The sequence below is a fragment of the Schistocerca americana genome, chromosome 5, assembly GCF_021461395.2.
Source record: "Schistocerca americana isolate TAMUIC-IGC-003095 chromosome 5, iqSchAmer2.1, whole genome shotgun sequence".
Lineage (NCBI taxonomy): Eukaryota > Metazoa > Arthropoda > Insecta > Orthoptera > Acrididae > Schistocerca > Schistocerca americana.
Genome location: NC_060123.1, coordinates 566,203,680 through 566,228,096, shown reverse-complemented (window position 1 = coordinate 566,228,096; position 24,417 = coordinate 566,203,680). Strand labels below are relative to the sequence as shown.

At 42.8% G+C, this 24,417-nt stretch overlaps 1 protein-coding gene across 1 annotated transcript; it reads left to right on the top strand.

Moving 5' to 3' along the window:
• The first annotated feature begins 1,415 nt into the window (after positions 1 to 1,415).
• LOC124616541 (probable cytochrome P450 6a13) lies at positions 1,416 to 17,619 on the top strand. Its single transcript, XM_047144859.1, has 7 exons — positions 1,416 to 1,692; positions 3,956 to 4,194; positions 7,766 to 8,028; positions 8,112 to 8,305; positions 12,417 to 12,638; positions 14,034 to 14,285; positions 17,397 to 17,619. Exons 1-7 carry the CDS (start codon positions 1,473 to 1,475, stop codon positions 17,561 to 17,563), a joined length of 1,557 nt encoding a protein of 518 aa, XP_047000815.1. The 5' UTR covers positions 1,416 to 1,472; the 3' UTR covers positions 17,564 to 17,619.
• Positions 17,620 to 24,417: the final 6,798 nt, after the last annotated feature.

Sequence of the window (24,417 nt, the reverse complement as noted above, 5' to 3'; positions counted from 1 at the left end):
TTGACCGGCGTTGCTGGTGAAACGTTGTGATGCCTCGTGTAAGGAGGAGAAATGCGTACCATCACGTTTCCGACTTTGATAAAGGTCGGATTGTGGTCTATCGCGATTTTGGTTTATAGTATCGCGACATTGCTTCTCGCGTTGGTCGAGATCCAATGACTGATAGCAGAATATGGAATCGGTGGGTTCAGGAGGGTAATACGGAACGCCGTGGTGGATCCCAACGGCCTCGTATCACTAGCAGTCGAGATGACAGGCATCTTATCCGCATGGCTGTAACGGATCGTGCAGCCACGTCTCGATCCCTGAGTCAACAGATGGGGACGTTTGCAAGACAACAACCATCTGCACGAGCAGTTCGACGACGTTTGCAGCAGCATGGACTGTCAGCTCGGAGACCATGGCTGCGGTTACCCTTGACGCTGCATCACAGACAGGAGCGGCTACGATGGTGTATCAACAACGAACCTGGGTGCATGAATGGCAAAACGTCATTTTTTCTGATGAATCCAAGTTCTGTTTACAGCATCAAGAGGGTCGCATCCGTGTTTGGCGACATCGCGGTGAACGCATATTGGAAGCGTGTATTCGTCATCGCCCGGCGTACCACCCGGCGTGATGGTACGGGGTGCCATTGGTTACACGTCTCGGTCACCTCTTGTTCGCATTGCCGGCACTTTGAACAGTGGACGTTACATTTCAGATGTGTTACGACCCGTGGCTCTACCCTTCATTCGATCCCTGCGAAACTCTACATTTCAGCAGGATAATGCACGACCGGATGTTGCAGGTCCTGTACGGGCCATTCTGGATACAGAAAATGTTCGACTGCTGCCCTGGGCAGCACATTCTCCAGATCTCTCACCAATTGAAAACGTCTGGTCAATGGTGGCCGAGCAACTGGCTCGTCACAATTCGCCAGTCACTACTCTTGATGAACTGTGGCATCGTGTTGAAGCTGCATGGGCAGCTGTACCTGTACACGCCATCCAAGCTCTGTTTGACTCAATACCCAGGCGTATGAAGGCCGTTATTACGGCCAGAGGTGTTTGTTCTGGGTACTGTTTTCTCAGGATCTAAGCACCCAAATTGCGTGAAAATGTAATCATATGTCAGTTCTAGCATAATATATTTGTCCAATGAATACCCGTTTATCATCTGCATTTCTTCTTGGTGTAACAATTTTAATGGCCAGTAGTGTAGTGTAATATGCTTTTCTAGACAATACTAGAAGCATGTACACATCCAGGACGTGTTCAAAGAAGGATCCATAAAATTAACTGTTTACCTATATTTATTTCGGATTATATTTCCTCACAAGTTTTGACAGAGCGCAGGACAGTAAAATGCTGCTCTTTGTCCATAATTATCCTTTCTCAGCTGCCTTCATTGCGAATCCCTTTTGTTGTAGCACGTTGGCCGCTTCCAGTGAGAGCTAGCAGGTGGATTGGCTACTGTGCATCGCCGTCAGCATGGAGCCGCTGCTGGGCTGTTGGCTGAACGACCTGCTGGCCGTGCTGCTGGTGGCAGCGGGCGCCTCCTACGCCTGGTTTTCGCGCCGCTTCACCTACTGGAGCAGGCGGGGCGTGCCGCAGGCGGAGCCGCAGATCCCGTTCGGGAACCTCAGGCGGAGCTTCCTGGGGCAGACCCGCCTAGAGTTCGTGGTACAGGACATCTACAACCAGTTCAAAGGTGAGGCCCGCTCTACACTCACCACACGTACAAAGTAAGGGGTTACTTGTGTCTCACTGAACACGCTGTAGGCAAGCTTCACTAACCATGATTCTACCAGCTTAATTCTGATTGTATTGGCGAGACCGAAATCCTTGTCGACACTCATAGTGGAGGACGAGTGGCGTACACAGCTTGGTTAACTTACAAAATTTTCAGGGGCGAAAATAACGACAAATGTGATAGCTCCACACAATCTAAACAACCACGTGTTTTTGACGGGCAGCTGCCTACCAATACGAAATAAATCAGATTGGCTGTCGTATACCGAACCGGATACTGTCATGCTTTTTGATTTGAAAAAGTTATTTGACTGTATAAATCACTTTATCCTCCTAAGTAAATTAGAATATTACGGTGCAACAGAAAATGCTGCTAAGTGCTTCAAAGTCTACATCTTTGGCTGCAGCTAAAGGGTGTCAATAGGAAAGAGACCTGTATTAAGCTATCATTCACTTGGGATTTAGTAACGTGTGGCATCCCAGCAGCTTCTATATTAGGACCCTTACTTTTTGTTGTGTATATCAATGACGTTTGATCACTAACCTTATGAAATGCGAAGTTTGTTTCATTTGGGAATGATACGAGTACAAACATTGTGATACGCAGAAAATCAAGTATAGTCTTAGAAATATTGGTTAATGAAATTTTCACGGACTTAAATAATTTTTTCTAGCCGGTTATTTGTCATTAAACTTTGAAAAGACAACGCATGGTTCAAATGGTGCAAATGGCTCTGAGCACTATGGGACTTAACTGCTGAGGTCATCAGTCCCCTGGAACTTAGAACTACTTAAACCTAACTAACCCAAGGACAACACACATACATCCATGCCCGAGGCAGGATTCGAACCTCCGACCGTTGCGGTCGCGCGTTTCCAGACTGTAGCACCTAGAACCGCTCGGCCACTCAGGCCGGCACATCACATGCAATTGAGAACTTGTAAGATGTTTCCCGGCGGTATATGGCTAAAATATGGCAACAGTGTTAAATTCTTGGGATTACAGCTCGATAATAATTTCAACTGGAAGAGAATATTAGACAACCGCGGAAACGCATAAACAAATCTCTATTTTCAGTTTGAACATTGTCAGACGTAAGTGAATAAAAATAAGAAACCTAGCATACTTTGCTTACTGTCACTCTATGATGGCTTGCGTGGTTATTTTTTGCGGTAACTCATCAGGTGATGGTAAAGCTTTACAACACAAAAAACGTGTGATAAGAATTTTTGTGCTGTGAACTCAAGATAGTATTGCGGGGGCCTGTTTAGGGAAACTGGGGTACTAACTTTCGCTACAGTAAATAAGAACAATCTCTACAAAGAGTTACAGTCTGTTAATTTGGTCCAGAAAGGTGCCCATTATTCAGAATCACACATTTTCAATAACTTACTAGTAGCCATAAGAAGTTTAATTGTTGATAAAGTTTAGTTTAACAGGAGCCTACAGGATTTACTGTTGACCAACTCCTTCTAGTCCAATGATGAACTTTTTAGCAGAACCGAATGACGTGTATATGTTACTAATAATATCAAATAAGTCGAGTACTGCGTAGAATCTAACTTCCGTACAAATTCAGTGCAGTAAACGATCATTGTAAATAAGTGTTACAAAATTATTTTTCTGTTCGTTGATACAAATCCCAATAGCCTAAGAATTATCATATACATTTACATGTTTTGTGACAAGTTCGTTATTATATTCTAAGTGAAATAACATTTAGGATTTTTTGACTTATTTCAACTCCATAAGGAGAATTTCACTAGGGATATTAGTGAATGTTTTTCTCTGTAAATATTTATTAGCTGTTTGTGTTTCCTGGCATGTTCTACATTCTGGAATTTCTACTCAGTGTGCATCTATAGGAGCAAAAAGTATATCTACTGTAATATAATTTCGCTGATCGGGGGGAACATAAACGACGATGAGATTTACAGGCTCCGTATCTTTCCAATTGAAAGTGATGATGGTTACCCCATTATTTTCAAATTGCAGTGACAGAGACGCAATAGCATATACAGGTGGAACATAGCCTCCACTGACAGAGTTGCGAAAGTAGTCAGAGATAATGTCGGATCTGTTAGAACAGCTTGAAATTTTCCAATCTGTATTCTGCGCGGTACCTTTTTAATCCCTTCTTTACATTACACATGTATCGTAGGTGCAGATTGCCTGTTTCTGTAGGTGGGATATTAACTAACCTGTTTTTCCTGTTCTGCAGGTGAGAGGTACGTGGGAATGTACCAGTTCGGTGTACCAACACTGGTTCTGAGAGATCCGGACTTTATCCGGCTGCTGCTGGTCAAGGACTTCGATTCGTTCCGCGACAGAGGAGTCCCCCACAACGAACAAGAACCGCTGAATCACAACTTGTTCTTCATGAATGGCGCCAAATGGAAGAGGATGCGGGCCAAGATGACGCCCACGTTCACATCGGGAAAGCTGAAAATGATGTGTCAGGTCAGTAGTTGCTGATCACTGTATATAACGTACACCTTACGCGTATTCCCAACAACAACTAATCGTCAGTCCTCGCGTTAGAATCACGGAAAGTTCACACAAAACTGACATGCACACGTCTCGTTGCGTCATCCAACCTTATAAAACCTGATACTAGTCAACGTCAAGAGACATTGGTAGAATTGCAGCAAAGATCCAGTGGTGTAATGTACCTTCTTGTGAGTAAAATCACTGCAAATGGTGGTACGAATTAATTGTAGTAAAAAACTCGGGATCCAGAAGAAAGGCTCACTAATGATAACACTTTCGTTTTCTATACGGTACATACCATACCACTGGACGTCAGATGGCACTTCGTTGCCATAAGGGATCTGGCGTTTCTTGTGGTCTTCGACATCGCAGCAGTGATGTACTCTCTGACGATCTGGAAACACAAACGCTACGTATAAGAAATGGTATCAGCCAGTCACCGAATGCATGCCGAGGTTTTGTAGAGAGCGATAAATATCGGAGTATCCAGCGCAGATTATGACTTGGACGGTAAGTCTGCAAATGTTTCAACTAAGATACTATATCATGTGCATATCCTGATCATTGAATTCGGGCTAGAAGAGCAAGCTACTTGAAATGGCAGAAAATACAGTAATAGGAATTACTATATTCGGTTTTATACGCCAATATTGGCAAACATCAGTGACAGGAACCTTTTGGGGGTGTAATCGAGCGCATTTCGAGTGTACGAAAAGATCACATTCCGCTCCCTGTATTATTATTATTTCTACAGGTGGTGAACTGGGGGAGAAATATCTTGGAATACTAAACGGAAGCTGCAAATACAGATTACCATAGAAGACAACGAAATGAGAGATTAATACTGTACCCAGGATACGACTGAGTAAGACTTCAGCTTTCATTCGTCCTATCAGCTGGAGCCTAATGACCACTTCTTTCACTTGCATCGGAACATTCAGTAGAGATCGAAAATCTGGCTAAAGCAGGGAAGACTGTTCTCGTCTAAGAGACAGTATCGGCCTTTTAACAAAAACTTTCCTGAAATACTCATCATAATCAATATCATCATCCATTAACACTGCTCGAATGGTTCAGTAAATGAGTTTTGCTATTTGGGGAGCAAAATAACTGATGATGGTCGAAGTAGAGAAGATATAAAATGTAGACTGGCAATAGCAAGGAAAGCGTTTCTGAAGAAGACAAAGTTGTTAACATCGAATATAGATTTAAGTGTCAGGAAGTCGTTTCTGAAAGTATTTGTATGGAATGTAGCAGTATATGGAAGTGAAACGTGGACAATAAATAGTTTAGACAAGAAGAGAATAGAAGCTTTCGAAATTTGGTGCTACAGAAGAATGCTGAAGATTAGATGGGTAGATCACGTAACTAATGAGGAAGTGCTGAATAGAATTGGAGAGAAGAGAAATTTGTGGCACAACTTGACTAGAAGAAGGGATCGGTTGGTACGGCATATTCTCAGACATCAAGGGATCACCAATTTAGTATTGGAGGGCAGCGTGGAGGGTAAAAATCGTAGAGGGAGACCAAGGGGTGAATAAATGGTTCAAATGGCTCTGAGCATTATGGGACTCAACTTCTGAGGTCATCAGTCCCCTAGAACTTAGAACTACTTAAACCTAACTAACGTAAGGACATCACAAACATCCGTGCCCGAGGCAGGATTCGAACCTGCGACCGTAGCGGTCTCGCAGTTCCAGACTGTAGCGCCTAGAACCGCAAAGGCCACTCCGGTCGGCTAGGGGTGAATACACTAAACAGATTCAGAAGGATGTAGGTTGCAGTAAGTACTGGGAGATGAATAAGCTCGCACAGGATAGAGTAGCATGGAGAGCTGCATCAAAACAGTCTCTGGACTGAAGACCACAACAACAACAATGATCTTCCTAAATCTCTCCTATCTCTTGAGTTAATGCTGGTGCAGTTTATGTGGAAAAGTATTCTCTGCCGTCCCAACAACATGCTAATGTCGTATAGTTTCGTACAGGTGCACCATTATTTACACTTGCCTTTGTTTCGTTATACACTCCTGGAAATTGAAATAAGAACACCGTGAATTCATTGTCCCAGGAAGGGGAAACTTTATTGACACATTCCTGGGGTCAGATACATCACATGATCACACTGACAGAACCACAGGCACATAGACACAGGCAACAGAGCATGCACAATGTCGGCACTAGTACAGTGTATATCCACCTTTCGCAGCAATGCAGGCTGCTATTCTCCCATGGAGACGATCGTAGAGATGCTGGATGTAGTCCTGTGGAACGGCTTGCCATGCCATTTCCACCTGGCGCCTCAGTTGGACCAGCGTTCGTGCTGGACGTGCAGACCGCGTGAGACGACGCTTCATCCAGTCCCAAACATGCTCAATGGGGGACAGATCCGGAGATCTTGCTGGCCAGGGTAGTTGACTTACACCTTCTAGAGCACGTTGGGTGGCACGGGATACATGCGGACGTGCATTGTCCTGTTGGAACAGCAAGTTCCCTTGCCGGTCTAGGAATGGTAGAACGATGGGTTCGATGACGGTTTGGATGTACCGTGCACTATTCAGTGTCCCCTCGACGATCACCAGTGGTGTACGGCCAGTGTAGGAGATCGCTCCCCACACCATGATGCCGGGTGTTGGCCCTGTGTGCCTCGGTCGTATGCAGTCCTGATTGTGGCGCTCACCTGCACGGCGCCAAACACGCATACGACCATCATTGGCACCAAGGCAGAAGCGACTCTCATCGCTGAAGACGACACGTCTCCATTCGTCCCTCCATTCACGCCTGTCGCGACACCACTGGAGGCGGGCTGCACGATGTTGGGGCGTGAGCGGAAGACGGCCTAACGGCGTGCGGGACCGTAGCCCAGCTTCATGGAGACGGTTGCGAATGGTCCTCGCCGATACCCCAGGAGCAACAGTGTCCCTAATTTGCTGGGAAGTGGCGGTGCGGTCCCCTACGGCACTGCGTAGGATCCTACGGTCTTGGCGTGCATCCGTGCGTCGCTGCGGTCCGGTCCCAGGTCGACGGGCACGTGCACCTTCCGCTGACCACTGGCGACAACATCGATGTACTGTGGAGACCTCACGCCCCACGTGTTGAGCAATTCGGCGGTACGTCCACCCGGCCTCCCGCATGCCCACTATACGCCCTCGCTCAAAGTCCGTCAACTGTACATACGGTTCACGTCCACGCTGTCGCGGCATGCTACTAGTGTTAAAGACTGCGATGGAGCTCCGTATGCCACGGCAAACTGGCTGACACTGACGGCGGCGGTGCACAAATGCTGCGCAGCTAGCGCCATTCGACGGCCAACACCGCGGTTCCTGGTGTGTCCGCTGTGCCGTGCGTGTGCTCATTGCTTGTACAGCCCTCTCGCAGTGTCCGGAGCAAGTATGGTGGGTCTGACACACCGGTGTCAATGTGTTCTTTTTTCCATTTCCAGGAGTGTATATTTCAAACGCTGTCATTCCTTATTGCGGGGAACTATACTTTGCGCCTTATCTTTAATACTCAGCTTGTTGATTCTGTGATTATCTCTCTAGACGATGCAAGACTGCGGCCGTGAGATGGTGGAGGTGCTAGGAGATCCAGCGAGCCGTGGAGAGGTGGTGGAGATGCGGGAGGTGTCCGCCAGGTACGCCACGGACATCATCGCGTCCGTCGCCTTCGGCGTGGAGTGCAACTGCCAGAGGAATCCGGAGGCCGAGTTCCGACAGTGGGGGCGCAAGGCGTTCGAACCCTCGCTCAAGTTCAGGATCGCCCGGTTCATGCACGCCTTCGTTCCGACTATCGCCAGGGCACTCAGGTGAAGGATCTTCCCATTCTGTCAGCCGTTACTCCACAGCAAATTCTGTATTTCGTCTGTGTAACTCTCAGTATTGCCCACAGAGTTGGAGCCGGAACGGAAGAAGTATCCGCATTCTTCCGAAACATGGTCAGAGAGACAGTGGAGTACCGAGAGAAGTACAACGTAACGCGAAACGACTTCATGCACCTGCTGGTACAGCTGAAGAACAAGGGCTTCATCGATGACGAAAAGGCGAAGGCAATCAAGGACGGCGCCAAGGACGTCGACAACTGGAGTAAGTCAGGGCACCTCAACGTAATTGATGTGTTGTGTGACACTGAACAAGGGCAATAACTAATCAGGAAACATAGTTCTGAAGTAACTGTTGACAAATCCTTGACTTCTTGGTTTACCTGTGTAGATTATTACGTGAGAAAGTACGTTTTATCTTGTAGCAAAGTTTCCGTTTAAGGACTGCGTCTACTGTACACCATTTTTCTCATTCTCATTAGTGAACAAATTCCTCAACTATGATGAGGGTAATTAGAGCACGCTATCGGAATGTTTGGAACGAGAGGGAATATTTATTACGTCTACTCAGCCAGATCGTCAACACTGCAAGCATTTTAATTTGACATTCAATTGCTTGTCACATTATTATGTTTTGTTACGATACTCAACGCTCTTCTGCCCTGTTTTCAGAATGGCTCTGAGCACTATGCGACTTAACTTCTGATTTCATCAGTCGCATAGAACTTACAACTAATTAAACCTGACTAACCTAAGGACATCACACACATCCATGCCCGAGGCAGGATTCGAACCTGCGACCGTAGCGGTCGCTCGGTTCCAGACTGTAGCGCCTAGAACCGCACGGCCACTCCTGCTGGCCCTGTTTTCAGAGTTAACCAATATATCTAATGTCTTCTAACCTCCATTCACATGTGGTACTGGGCGAAATGGACGAACCTCGGGCTTCATCTTTTACATGTCTCAGGCACCCTTTTTTTCGGTGGCGCTAAAGCAGTACTTTCCCGTTAGGTAAATGTTTTTTTAAAAATTTTAAAACAAAGTCTCTGTTCTATTCCATGTTTCTTTTTATCATATGTAATGTCGACTATGATTCGGTTGTTTCTAAAGTTTGCTTGGCGATTTCTCCAGTTTCAGTGGATATCTTTTGGGACACTTACTTTAATGTTCCATTCAAGAGAACTTATAACTAGGGTATATAGTTCTCTGATGGTGACTTATTTAGTCCTTCAGAAGAAAGGATAGGATGTTAACACTCGACGTTCATGTGCCGCAGAAGTAGCCAGAGACAGGGCACTTGCATAGCCGGATATAAGTAACCAACCAAACATTGACCTTACCCAACATAGTAAGATCTGAAATGAAGAAAACCGGTTACGATTCCTCCAGAAAAGTGAACTACCTGCACTCGCTGCACCATATTGCTCGAAGAAAACTGAATAATTTACCTGCAGATTAGCTTTAAATGGGTACAATTCAGGTTTGGTTTTACCGTGACTGGTATACATAAGGACTGAAATAACAGGTTTACTCTTAGCAGTCACCTTTTACTTTATTTCTACTACTCGTTTCCGGGGATCAATTCTCCATCATCATGTGGATATGTGTGGATAATATAAAAGGCGATCAAAATGAGGTGGCGCAGTGATTATCACACTGGAGTCGCATTCGGAATGACGACGTTTCAAACCCGCTTCCGGCCACCCGCATTTAGGTTTTCTGTGATTTCTCTATATCGCCTCAGGCAAATGCTGGGATGGTTCCTTTGCAAGGGCACGGCCGAGTCCCTTTACTATACTTCGCTAATACAACTGGAACGATGACTTTGCTGTTTGGTCCCTTCTCCCAAGTCAACCAACCAACCGTTTCGGGGGGTTGCTGCTGGGTATGCAACGTGGCGCGACTCCAGTGTGGGTGTAAAAGCGCCGACATGTAGGCAAGGGATTAGTGTGGAGACTTTTGTCTTTCCCACATGCATGCGATAAATGCGGGAATTTAAACTATGGCAACTTTATTACCAAATGCTTCCAAATAGGATCAACATGCTGTTATTCCTTTCTTGGCTGCTGAAGTAAAAACATTGGTACACATGCATCGAAGAAAGAAAAATGTGTATGGGACAGCATTTCTTTCGAAAACCGCTGATGTGGAATGGTGCGCCAAGTTCCGTGCTGGTCGCAGTTCGCCACGTGACAGAAGTCATTCTGGGAAGTCGGTCTCATCTGTTACGGACAAGTGGGAGACACTAGAGCAACCGCCCCTAGTCCTGATCTCTCCCAACGTGATTATCAACCTTCAGTGCCTTAAAAAGAACCTTGAAGGGTCGACGATTATTGTGGGACGAAGATATGCTACAGGCACTTTCCTACTTCTTCCTGTAGCAGGACATAGTGTCTTACCAAACATAAATCTGCAATCTGCAACCTGATGTGTTCCCCCACCCTCACCTACCTTGACCTCACCATTGACCATCACCTCACCTGGATCCCTCATCACCGTTCTATCCAATCCAAAGCCCATAACTACCTCCGACTCTTCAAATACCTCTCTGGCCAGACTGGGGGGTTGAACACCTCTACCATCCTCCACACCTACAAACCCTTAATCCATCCCATCCTCTGTTATGCCAGTTCTGCCTGGATATCCACCCCCCCCCCCCCCTTGAGCACCATGTACCCCACCTCGCCTTCCGTATATGCCTCCTGTCCCCCACTCAGATCCTCTATGACCTGATTCCTTTCCCCCATCTGCTCTTATTCCTCGAATATATCCACACACTCTACACCTCCCACTGCCTTGATACCCCTCATCCCCTGGTTGCTCCTCTCCTCTCCAACCCCTGCCCTCTACCATGCCTTCACTGCTGTGTCCCCCCTAACCTCCATCTCTACACACTTCATCTCCTTTCCCAAGGTGGCTTCCATCAACTCCCCCTCCCGGTTGATACCATCTCTCCCTTCATTTATCCCTCCTATCAACTCTGATCCTCACCTCTCCCTCCCATCCTCTGTCGTTTTTCTGTGCTCCCTCTCCCTCCCCCCCTTCCACTCTGTTTTTTCCCTGCCTAGCCTCTCTCTGCTTCCCTTCTCACCCCCAAGTCCTTTTGCATTTCCCTCCTCTGCCTTTGCCCATTCCCTCTCGCGCCTGCCCTGCGCCCCCCTCCCCCTTATGAGTCCTCTCCCTCTGTCCGTTCCCTCCCCTTTCGTTTTTCCGCTCCTCCCCTCTTTTTTCCCCTCATCTGTCCGGGTCACCCCCCATCTGTCCTTGGCTGTGGTATGTTATCTTCGTGCCGACTTTTTACTGCAGTGTTTCCAGTGATTGTTAAGTGTTGCGCGTCTTTTCCGAAATGATGCGAACGGACATCATACTGTCGCTGGGTGTGATTTTTATATCTCTCGCGAACAGACACCAGACTGTCGCCGTGTTTTTTTTTTAATTTTCTGTCTACTGTTTTATCTGTCTGCTACCTGTGTATTTTATTAGCATCGCCCACCCTTTGTTTTATGTTTTAACCTTCCACAATTTTCCGCCGTTTTACAATTTAAGTCACCGTTTTATCGCCTGCTTTTATTGTTTCTTATCTACTTATGTTTTAAAAATTCTGTAGGCTGAAGAGCAGCGTACTAAGCGTTGAATCGAAATTCAATAAAGGAAAAAAAAAACCTAATGTGTAGCTGGGATGATTGCTTCAGTACTCACCGCGATTTTGCCTAACTATCATGCCGATTCTGGCTTGTACGACCTTCGCAAGGAACCTTTTTGAGTGCCGCTTATACGAAACGAATATGTTGTGTATATGACGATGGGATAACTTGTGTTACTGTTTCCAGTGGTTACAACCTGCTGTTTTCGTCGTGCTGCATCACATGCAATATCACATACACGAGAGGAAAACGAGTCTGTGACCACTGGGGACTGCCACAAGTTCCTCCGAAGTTGTAAACGCAACACATAATTGCAGCATTAATTCACATGAATTCACCTGATGGTGGAGGCTTAAACCTCTTAAACGCGAACGGAAAATGTAATAAAGTCTGACTGGTGAAAGCTAAGTTCTCGTTTGAATCATTACTCCCAAGTACACATTATTTTACGTCTACGTAAGTTTCTGCTCTTGTTGCTGTTGATTCTTTCCACAATTACGTATGTGCCCTAATCTTTGATGTTCTCTTCCCGTTGTCTAACATACTCTTAAGGAACTTCACTCGTTTCACATGCAGAATCACAATCTTTCACTTGCTCAGTTCAGAGGGGAGTGAGTTCTGACCTAGTAATGGGAAAAGCAAACACAATGTCCTGCAGAATTTGCAGTATGACTAGCAGACTAACTTCGGTTACATGGGACGTGCTAAGGGTGCACTTTCTCTGGATTACAGAGTTGTCGATAGACGAGGTCGCCGCCCAGGCGTTCGTGTTCTTCCTGGCGGGCTTCGAGACGTCGTCGACGACGATGAGCTTCGCGCTGTACGAGCTGGCCCTCAACCCGGACGTGCAGAAGAGACTACAGGAGGAGGTGGACGCCACGTTGCTGAAGAACAACGGACAACTGACGTACGAGGCCATTTCCGAGATGTCGTACCTCGACAAAGTAGTATCAGGTGAGGCTTTGAAATTCTATTAATTCCATGTTGTGTATTTTGGCTCACGAAAAAATTTTTGAATCGTTACTTCCACGAGAGCTTTGTCTGAGATATAGTGGAAAGAAACTCATGTGCGATGTTGCAACGGGTCACTTTGTCACACCCCTGATTTAAAGCAAGTTTGGTATTGTGTCTACCGTGCTCTTCCTCCTAGAGGTATGCCTATACTTAGCACACTATTTCTTGTAGCTCTTATGCAATCTGTGTAGGACTAATCCATTATGCTGCCATTAGTCTTTGTTCGTAGTTTCATGGAGTCTTACTAACGTAATCTATGCTTCTGTATTCGTTCTGTACTGTTCATTGCGTGAACTGAAATTTGACACTCCTGCCTATTTACATAGTCATCATCTTATCATCGTCCTACATAATATATAGGAACATGTGCCTTCCTCGAGTGAAAAGTTAAGAATCGTAACTCCGTGTTAGTTCGAATGTGCTAACTGCAATCAGAGCGCATCTGATTTTTGTGCTGGTATGTCTGGTAGAGGCTAAATATTTTCATTGCAATTTACCCATTCTCAACTCCTCACCCATTTAGTAGTACTACACTAAGTCACTAACTACTGTAACATGTTGTTGTTGTGGTCTTCAGTCCAGAGACTGGTTTGATGCAGCTCTCCATGCTACTCTATCCTGTGCAAGCTTCATCATCTCCCCGTCCTACTGCAACCTACATCCTTCTGAATCTGTTTAGTGTATTCATCTCTTGGTCTCCCTCTACGATTTTTACCCTCCGCGCTGCCCTCCAGTATAAAACTGGTGACCCCTTGATGCCTCAGAATATGTCAGACCAACTGATTCCTTCTTCTAGTCAAGTTGCGCCACAAACTTCTCCCCAATTCTAGTCAATACCTCCTCATTAGTTATGTGATCTGCCCATCTAATCTTCAGCATTCTTCTGTAGCACCACATTTCGAAAGCTTCTATTCTCTTTTTGTCCAAACCATTTATCGTCCACGTTCCACTTCCATACTGTTACATATTTGACACATAACTCGATTTGAAATTTGGTACCTAATGTCATGACCATATGTCCTGTGCGTTGATGATGTAGTTAGCAGCCAATGTTAAGTTTCATGCATACTAGAGTTTCTCTTGGGCGCTAGTCAGTTATTACCTGCAGGTAGCATAATAAATCAAAACATGATTCAAAACTGTTAAAGCTTTCGTGGCCACTTGTTGACAAACTGCCTATTGGCTTCTGTCTCGGGTTCTTCGGCCGACGTTCATCTAATGATTTTACTGACATTCACCACCGGCAATGGAGGGTGAAGCTTTGACAATGCCAGCCACTCGTGCTGGTGAAAGAAAATATGATTATTAACCAGTTACGCGCCTTTTATCTTACAGAAACGCTGAGAATGTATCCACCGGGAGCGATTCTGGCACGGAAGTGCACGTGTCGCTACAAGTTCCCCGATGACGGGCCTGAGCTTGAAGAGGGAGCGACTGTTTTCGTCCCGGTCTACGGTCTTCACAACGATCCCCAGTATTTCCCAGAACCCCAACGCTTCAATCCTGAGAGGTTCTCTGAGGAAGAGAAGGCAGAGAGGCATCCCTACGCATACCTTCCCTTCGGAGAGGGACCACGAAACTGCATAGGTAAGTCGGAACACTGTCGTATCGGTATATTTACTGAGGTAACAAACGTCAGCGATATGGAGATATACAGATGGCTGTAATATCCGTTGCACAATAAAAGGGCAGTGCATGTGGTGGAGCTGTCAGTTTTATTCGGGAGATTCACGTGAAAAGGTTTCTTGCGTGACTATGACCGCGCGTCGGGAATTAACAGATTTTGAACGCGGAATGGTAGTTGCAGCTAGATGCAGTGCACATTCCATTTCGGAAATTTTTAGGGGATTCAGTATTCCGCGATTCATAGTGTCAAGAATGTACTGAAAGTATCAAATTTCAGGCATTACCTCTCACCACGGACAACGCAGTGGTCGACGGCCTTCACTTAACGATCGAGAGCGGCGTCGTTGTCAGTGCTAACAGAAAAGCAACAGTGCTTGAAATAAAAGCAGAAATGAATGTTGAACGTACACAGAAAGAGTCCCTTAAGACAATGCAGAAATTTGTCGTTAATGGTCTTTGGGAGCAGATGACCAACACGAATGCCTATGCTAACAGCACGACATCGCCTGCAGCGCCTCTTCTGGGCTCGTACCCAAATCGCATAGACGCTAGACGACTACAAAACCGTGGCCTTGTCAGATGAGTCCAGATTTCAGCTTCAGTTTAAGGTTCGCGTGAAGCACAGACCCCACGAAGCCATGGATCTGGTTGGTTGGTTGGTTGGTTGTTTGGGGAAGGAGACCAGAGAGCGTGGTCATCGGTCTCATCGGATTAGGGAAGGATGGGGAAGGAAGTCGGCCGTGCTCTTTCAGAGGAACCATCCCGGCATTTGCCTGGAGCGGAAAACCTAAATGAGGATGGCCGGACGCAGGATTGAACCGTCGTTCTCCCGAATACCATGGATCTAAGTTGGCAATAAGGTAAGCTGATGATGTCTCCATAATTGTCAGGGTTGTGTTGATGTGCAATGGACTGGGTCCTCTGGATCTTCCGCTACTTGGAGACCATTTGCATCAATTCATGGACGTCATATTCCCGAACAACGACGTAATTTTTGAGGGTGGCAGTCTGCCATGCCACCGGGTCACAATTATTCGCGACTGGTTTGAAGAATATTCAGGACAGTTGCAGCAAACGATTTGGCCACACACTTAGCACCCGACACGAATCCCACCGAAAATTTATTGGAGTAATGTGGAGGTCAGTTCGTCCGATAAATCCTGCACCAGCGGCACTTTTGCAATTATGGACGGCTACAGGGTTAGAATGGCTCAGTATTTCTGCAGGGGACTTCCAACGACTTGTTGAGTCCATGCAACGTCGAGCTTCTGCACGGCGTCGGGCAAAAGGAGGTCCGACATGAAATTAAGAGGTGTACCATGACTTTTGTCATCTCAGTGTATTCTTTCTGACTATGTTTAGAAGTGGTATTCTAGAACCTTGGTGAAGCATATCACCATTTCATCAAGTCCATACTTTAGGAATGTAATCAAGCACTAACAGCCAAAAACAATCCACCTGTAAATAGAAGGGAGTACTGTGAAGCTACAAAAAATCGTAGTTGTAAAATTCTTAGTTATCGTATCAAAGTGATGCACTTTGTAGAGGTAGAAAAATATTGTATTACATTAGATTTGGAATTTTGCCCGTGACTTTTTTTTTCCGCTAGAGTAACTGAATAAATTCTGACATGGAGAATGTTATTAACGTAAAGAAGAAATATAGAGCACCTCTCCTTCATTTCCACAGAAATGGTTGAGAAATTGGGATTTGATACTAAAACTGTTTATAGTTTTTCTTTCTGCACAGTTACTCAAGTTTCTCAGCAGGAGCTAAGCCTCCGTGGCATTATCCGTATAAAGGGCAAACAAATGAATACGGGATGGATGGAAAAAATTTTTTAGCTGTTTATTACTTCGAAAGTAATCGCCATAACTGTTGATAGGTACATTTATCCCACTGTGAGACATTTAAAAAGTAATTGCCGCAAACAGTTAATACATCTTGCCCACTGCAAAACAAGACGATCTACGCCTTCATGGAAAATTTTTGTGGTGGCCTTCTGAAACACGATAGTACCTTCGAGGCAAACCGACGGCCACGACTACCTTCCTTCAGAGCTACAGAAGTACGAAAATCGCGTAGGAAGCGATCGGGACTGTATGGAGGATGTGTACGGACTTCCCAGCGAAACTTCTGCAGCGCAAAAAAATGGTTCAAATGGCTCTGAGCACTATGGGACTCAACTGCTGAGGTCATTAGTCCCCTAGAACTTAGAACTAGTTAAACCTAACTAACCTAAGAACATCACAAACATCCATGCCCGAGGCAGGATTCGAACCTGCGACCGTAGCGGTCTTGCGGTTCCAGACTGGAGCGCCTTTAACCGCACGGCCACTTCGGCCGGCTCTGCAGCGCACTCGAAACAGTCTTGGCACATGTGGGCCTGAAGAAGAAAGACGTTCATAGTCGACAATTTGCTTCTAATGAAGAGGTGCATATCTGGGTACAATCATGGTTCCGTAGGCAACCGGAAATATTTTTTCATGAGGGCGCAGATTGTCTTGTTTTGCAGTGGGCAAGATGTATTAACTGTTTGCGGCAATTACTTTTTAAATAATAAAGAGTTTCACACTGGACTCACATTCGGGAGGACGACGGTTCAAACCAGTGTCCAGTCATCCTGAATTTGGTTTCCCGTGATTTCCCTAAATAGCTTCAGGCAAATTTATGGATGGTTCCTTTGAAAGAACACTGCCGACTTCCTTCCCCCTCCTTCCATAACCCTATGGGTCCAATGACCTCGCTGTTTGATCCCCTCCCCCAAATCAACCAACCAACCAATAAAGAGTTTACTTACCTTTTAACATCCGTCGTGTTTTCATTTGGCTGCTCCTTATATTTAAACCCATTTCCATTCTTCTTGTAATACTACAAATGACTTCATTTATAATGTGGTGTTGCCTCCACAATTATTTGTCGTCATTCGAAACTGCCTGGTCGTGCCTTATGACACGATCTCAGGTACTTGTGCCATTGATATTTACGAATGAAGTCCAATGAAACACACTTTACACTTACAACAGTGTTGCACTGACTTTTATAAACTGAACTGGTGGTTGGGTGTTTCAGGCATGCGGCTGGGCTTGCTGCAGACCAAGATCGGACTGGCCTACCTGATGTCCAAGTATGAGGTGCAGCGCTGTGACCAAACTGTGGTGCCCATGGAGTTCAATCCTTTCTCCTTCGTCATGATGCCCATCAGTGGCATACAACTTCGACTCAGTAACAGGACGTAGCCTAATTCAGCTTAACCTCATCACTACAGTATTAAGTAATTTATGAATATTTATGTAAATAACTAATGTATATGTATTTATGTAAATAAGTCGAGAGTGGAAGACTGTTTCTTATGTTGTATATATTACTTTACTGCGTGTAAAATATATGTAAATACTGAGAAAACGACAATAATAAATTATTTGTAATTACTGCTATACATTTATTTGATTTTTCAGCATTTCTTCATTTTCCTAATCATAGAAGACAAAATTGTTTCCCACGAGACTGATACGGAGATTATAATTAACGCAAAGAAGAAATTTAGAACACATGTCACTCATTTCCATGTGAATGGTTTAGAAATTGGGATATGATTGTATTGTATTGTATTGAACTGGGGACCTAGAAACGACGGAGAGGCTTCGTCCCCGCCGTAGCCCTCGGTGGTTCACAGCCCCACAAAAAATGGCTCTGAGCACTATGGGACTCAACTGCTGAGGTCATTAGTCCCCTAGAACTTAGAACTAGTTAAACCTAACTAACCTAAGGACATCACAAACATCCATGCCCGAGGCAGGATTCGAACCTGCGACCTCAGCGGTCTTGCGGTTCCAGACTGCAGCGCCTTTAACCGCACGGCCAACAGCCCCACAACAGACTACGGTAGTCCACTTACCCCACCGCCGCCCCACACCGAACCCAGGGTTATTGCGCGGTTCGGCCCCCAGTGGATCCCCTGGGAACGTCTCACACCAGACGAGTGTAACCCCAGTGTTTGAGTGGTAGTGTAATTATGATGCACGCGTATGTGGCGAAAGCGATTGCGCAGCATCGCCCGCATTCTCCGAGGCAGATGGAAAACCACCTTAAAAACCATCCACAGACTGGCCAGCACACCAGACCTCGACACTAAATCGAACAAAATCTTCAAAAGTTAGACACCACGCATGAACAAACACGTGAAGGTTTAATTGCTGAGTTACTTAAAATGGAATCGAAATGTCAAAAAGTCTGTAATGACGTAAAAACACAAATTTTTGAGCATTTCCAACCTATTTTTTCGCGTCATGAAAATGAATTACAGAATCACGAAGCAGCCATAAAGGAACTGCAAACTATTGTTCATGAAAATCACGACACCTTGCAAGCTAAAATTGACTCAGTTGCATCTACCGAATCGGTTATGCAACTTGAAAAAACTCAGGGAAAGTTAAGAAACACGGTAGATACGTTTTCAACATAAATGGACACTCTGAAACTTGGTTCAGAAAAACACACTGAGGAAATCGGTTCATTATCGGAGAAAGTAGCCGAAGTTTCGGATCAGTTCACTAACTTATCTACAAAGGTAGATGATGATCTGAATGACACAAGACCCGTAGCCTTCACTGACACAGAAGAGTATGAAAAAATTAAGAAATTTAAACAACTCAAAATCAAATTAATACGCAACACAAAAGAGAAATCCGGGAAGTACAAGATCATTTGGCACAAGTAATACAAGAATTACGTATTTCAGAGAACACTCGCGCTCCAACACGGGAAGAGGGACTTAGAAATACGGAAAAGCCACAAAATAATAACGCAGGGCATTTCGGAAAGTATGAAAGAAATTGGCAAGGTGCACCGAATTTTGAGATGGACCACCGACACGATGTGATAGTGGCCGACATGCGACTCGCCGACATGATGTTTTTTGACTATAAGTTGTTCATTACTACACGTAAATTCAAAACATTTAAGAATCCCGGCAACGACATTCATCCACAAGCGTGGCTTCATCAATTCTCTCATTGTTTTCCTCCCAGCTGGTCATTAGAGCACAGATTAGAATTTATGTGTGGCTATTTAGAGAATGAACTAGCTATAAGAATGCGATCAGTCCTTCACGATTGTCACAGTGAATGAGAATTTTATCATACCTTCCTCTCAGCATATTGGTCTCAAGCTACACAATACCGAGTAAAACATAGCATCATAATGATGAAACATTTCGAACAATTTGAATTTTCCAGTCTTGTGGAATATTTTGAAGACATGTTGCATAAGAATCACTATCTGTCTAACCCATACAGCCCCTCAGAACTCATCTGCATATGCTTAATCAAATTGCCTGAACATTTACGATATATTATTTTGGCAGGACGTTTGCAAAGACGACATTGAAGCTTTTCAGGGACTGTAACAAGAATTGGAAATTGACACTGACAATCGCAGGACGCGAAAACAGGAACACAACAGTTACAGGTCACATCTGTCACAATACTGCGATGACAGAAATAATAACTGGACACGACAAGGCTATTCTTACAACGCAAATCGTGACCAAAACAGACACCACCCATATGACAACCACTGGCAGAGTAATAACAGTTACAGTGAAAGATCGCATTTCCGTAGTAATGAATATGACAGAGAAATATGGGAACCAAATCAATTATTATCGAAGGAGGCAGAATAACTTCAGACGCAACAGTTCAGGGCACAGTTGGGGTTCAAGGAGAAATTCTCCACCACGTGACGGACAAGAAAGAAATTATGGAATCTACCAACATGACGACAGACGATATAATCGTAACGACAGACCTGAATTTCATCAGAACTGGCGGGATTCAAACAGGGCAAGGCCTCTCGACAAGGTGAATTTGTAGAAGTTAGGTCTCCTAAGCCCAGTAACGATGCGCGACAACAAAGGTAACACACAGTGACTCGCACCACAGGCAGCCACGTGCGCCGGCTGGCTCAGAGAAAAATAAGACCTTGATAAAAATCTGAGCATTCTTTACCGATGTATACCACATGATAATTGCGTTGAAGAAGAAGCTCCGTGTACTAGGAAGAGTAAAGGTTTACGCCACATTTCACAAGTAAAACCGTTTATTGAGAGATAATCTGCTTTTTAACTTAGTCTTTGCTATAAAATTTTTCACTTCACGTTACTAGTATGCTTTGTCATACTTAGAAACTGTTAACATGCAACAATGTTTAAAGTTAACTATCCAGTCAAGAACCAAGAGAACATATTTAAAGAGTAATTACGAATGCATTATTATAGTGAACAGACGACACAGTGTTGTTATTTGTACATTCTTGCTTGTTTATTGAACGATTACATAACGACTATAAGGCTTACATACTTAGAACATATACTGCTAATAAGATTTTAATGCAATATTTTGGTTTAGTTGAAAAGACATTCTTTATTTGAAGTACTTTCTGTGAGATTAAAGATGACTTAGTATTTGGTTTCTTTGACAGCTACACGATTATATCATGACGCTACTAATGTGTGACACAATTTACATTGTTGCTTTTGCGGTTATTCCCAAAAAGTCCTATCTACACCTGGTTTCTGTATTCTATTCATATCCTCTTTCAAAATAATTATTCTTCATTGTGCAGTGCCTCTATTTTGACAAACTTTTTCCGTATAACTTCTCAATGCATTTCTTCCAATTCATCACAACTCATTCTCTTACATAGCCCACCCCCTCTTAAGCCAACTTAAATCTACTGAGCTCAGATGCATAAACTAAGGAATGAGGCAATGCAGCAGCACAAAACAATCAACACAAACAGCAATGACAAAAAAATGCAAATTGGCAAACCTAGCAGCAATAAATATAAATTAACAAGGCAAATGCAACATTACAATTAATATGAGCCAATGTGCAGCAACAAGAAAAATAAATCAGTAGCAAAAGTGGCTTAACACAAGGTAAAATTCAATAGGACAATTCCTGACAAACAGCAGCAGCAAATGCAATAACTTATACCTAAACATGACAAAGTTCAAGCAGAAAGAACATTACAGTAAAGATGGGAAATGTCTAATACCTAAGTCAGATATTAACACAAGAGCGATGCATCACAAAAACTAACTCTGTCAAAAAAGTTACCAAATCGTTGAAAAATTATGTATGTAGTTCCTGTGAAGGGAAATGTCTATTTGTGCTCATCCAACTGCCCAACAGTACAATAGCGAATATTTCAACAATGCCAACCAGCCATAGACTGCACACAGCACAGTCAGTGATTTTCATACAGAGCGCTACGTGGCATTACCAACATAAAAACCTAAACAGCCTACTTACACAACTACCAAAAAATTAATTGATAATTCTTTCCCTGAATAAAATCAAATATATTCAACATAGCTGATTCATAATTAGCGACAACTCAATTATATGTAGTTGCAATAGCTGCCACTTATTCGAAATAATTTTTATTAGTTTTGCAAAAAAAAAAAAAAAAAAAAATAGTGGTTGAACTTCTATAATGAAAATAGTATTTGGTTACATATTACAAGGTGTAAGTGATTGACTTACATCTAGTTCATTGTAATATTTTTTAACTTCCTTAGGCTTTGAGTTGTTCAACAACATAACTGCACATTTAAAGTTATCTATAGACATAAGCATCTTTTTTTAGATAAATTATTTGGAGACATGTTTTTTTATCTTCGTATACAAATGTATATAAATCTGCTTTTTTGGATTGGTAATCTATTCGTTCGAATTCTATCTCATTTTCCTTTAAGAATACAACAAGATCAGCCTTTCTCATTCTCATTTCCACTATTGGAATCTTAAATTGCTGACTTTCTTTAATGAAATCTTTAAACATAAGTAAATTTGGTGTAATGACAATCTCTTTCTTGTCCTTCAAAGATAACTATACTTCTAAATATATTTGATCATCAGATAGTGTTAAATTATTCTATTCCATATGATCAAATATATTCAACATGGGTGTTTTTGAACTTAAAACAGCTGCTGCCATTTACAAGAATTATTTTTTATTCGTTTGTAAAAAATGAAAAATGAAAAATTGTTCATAGTCTATCTTATTTTCTTTCAAGACTTCTATAAAGTGCTTCTTTGTGTTTGAAAACTCAGGGGACGAAAAAACTGTCCTCTGGTTTTCATTAATAAATCTCAAAAAAATTATTTATATCAGGAAAGTCTTTTATGTCTTGGAAAATCTGTATTATTCCAAGTATCTAAACTTTTATATACTTGAAAATCTTCATAAATGAAGCATAAAATGTCGTTTGTGATCAGTGTCCATAAAAGTCTGATGTCAACTTCCATCAAGAAATCTCATGAAACTAAAATTTTCAGAAGTGATGGTCTGCACCTAGGAAATTCCATAATGAATGAATCATAAAATGTACTTCGTGATAGAAAATTATTCCAGTGGTCAGTTATTTGACCTGTGAAACTTTTGGATTTGAAATATCATAATTGTAAAATTTTCGTATTTTTTACAAAACTACTAAAATTTATTTCTAATGAATGGCGAGGCAAAATAATGTGAAAGTCAGCAAACTGAGAAGTAGAGCAAAAGAATAACGACTTAGAGGTTATTCTAAAACGACAAAACAACAACTTATTGATCGTCTTTGCTCACAAAGAATTTGTTCACCTCCAGTGAACGATCTCATTAATAATCACATTAATATTAATGCATTGAATGAATTAAAAGCTAGAGAAGAACAACTTCGTCAAATGATTCATCGAATGTGTAAACATTTACCTATTGATAAATTATATGTCTTGTGTATAATAAATGCAACATATGGAAAGATAGTTTTTGATTATATTAAAAAGTATTCTCTATTTTTTGAATTTACATAGAAACAAGTAATTCTAAAATGTTTTAAATTACCAGAAAAATCTATGAGAGAATTCAATGATAAATTAGATTTGGTTTATGTACTAAAAATCATAACATATCTGAAGATTTTATAAGTGGACTTCAAGATATATTATACTGGAGTAATATATCAAGAATGGAGTGAAGATTTTATGAGAGAATTTCAATATCAATTGAATTGGATTGGTGTTTCATCCATGTACACAGGAACAAATATTCTATTGAAAAATAGAGCGTTGCTTTGACAGAAACTGTATTAATTAATTATCTATCCATTACACTATTACACTACTAGACACCGAAATCAGTAACTGAGATCAAATGAAGCAGTAGTAACAAAAGCCTTTTACAAGCTAAATATCTTTTTAAACTGAAGCAATTGAAAAAGAATACAAAATTCCGTTTTCAAGACTGATAAAACTGTTAAAACTTTACCGAATTTTCAAGTATCACATTCTACATGGACCATTTCAAGGTGCAAGATGGTACACGACCGGCGAAAATGGCTTAACCATCCACAAGTTATATAAATGGTTTTAAAATTATGTGTGATTTAAACTTGTCATAAAATTCTGTAACTGTAGAATTAACAAATATATTCCAAATAGCTTTACTACACTGTATGACACTTAGATGCATAGAACTCTAAATAACTACAAACACCAGAAAAAATAAAACCTCACATCTTGCAACATCAAAAACATTAGAAAACTGCCTACAGCTGTTTCTAGTATGCATTCCTTCACGTGGTTCTAATACCAGCCACTAGATTGAAGTAAAGACAAAAAGACATTTTGTATTCCTAGGTGCACTATCCTCTACTTATAACACCCTCCCGTAGAAGCAAGGCTTGTTAGTGAAATGAAAGCACTGGAAATCAATTAAATGTTGGGTGAAAAAGTGTTGTACTCAGGGCTACAATGTGGTAGGTATAAGCTTCAAGCACAAACGCAGATGTAGAGCATTAACTATGACTGTTAATACGTACTGTAGCATAGCTGTGGAAATCTCTTGCAGAAAGAGGAAACAAAGATTCCTTGCAAAACAAGAACGCAATTGAATGAGGCTCACAAAACTGCTAATTCGGTGCAATAGTAACATCGTATGCAACGTGACTGTTCAGACCATACAGACATCAGGATCTTAAGCTGCAGCTAATGATGTGGAAACGACACCGCCCAGTCATAGTATTCTTGAAATCAAGAATTGCTTA

Coding starts and splice junctions, on each gene's coding strand:
- LOC124616541 (XM_047144859.1), top strand. CDS start 1,473: ATGGAGCCGCTGCTGGGCTGTTGGCTGAACGACCTGCTGGCCGTGCTG. Junction 8,306..12,416: donor CAAGGACGTCGACAACTGGA/GTAAGTCAGGGC, acceptor TCTGGATTACAG/AGTTGTCGATAGACGAGGTC. Junction 14,286..17,396: donor GGGACCACGAAACTGCATAG/GTAAGTCGGAAC, acceptor TGGGTGTTTCAG/GCATGCGGCTGGGCTTGCTG.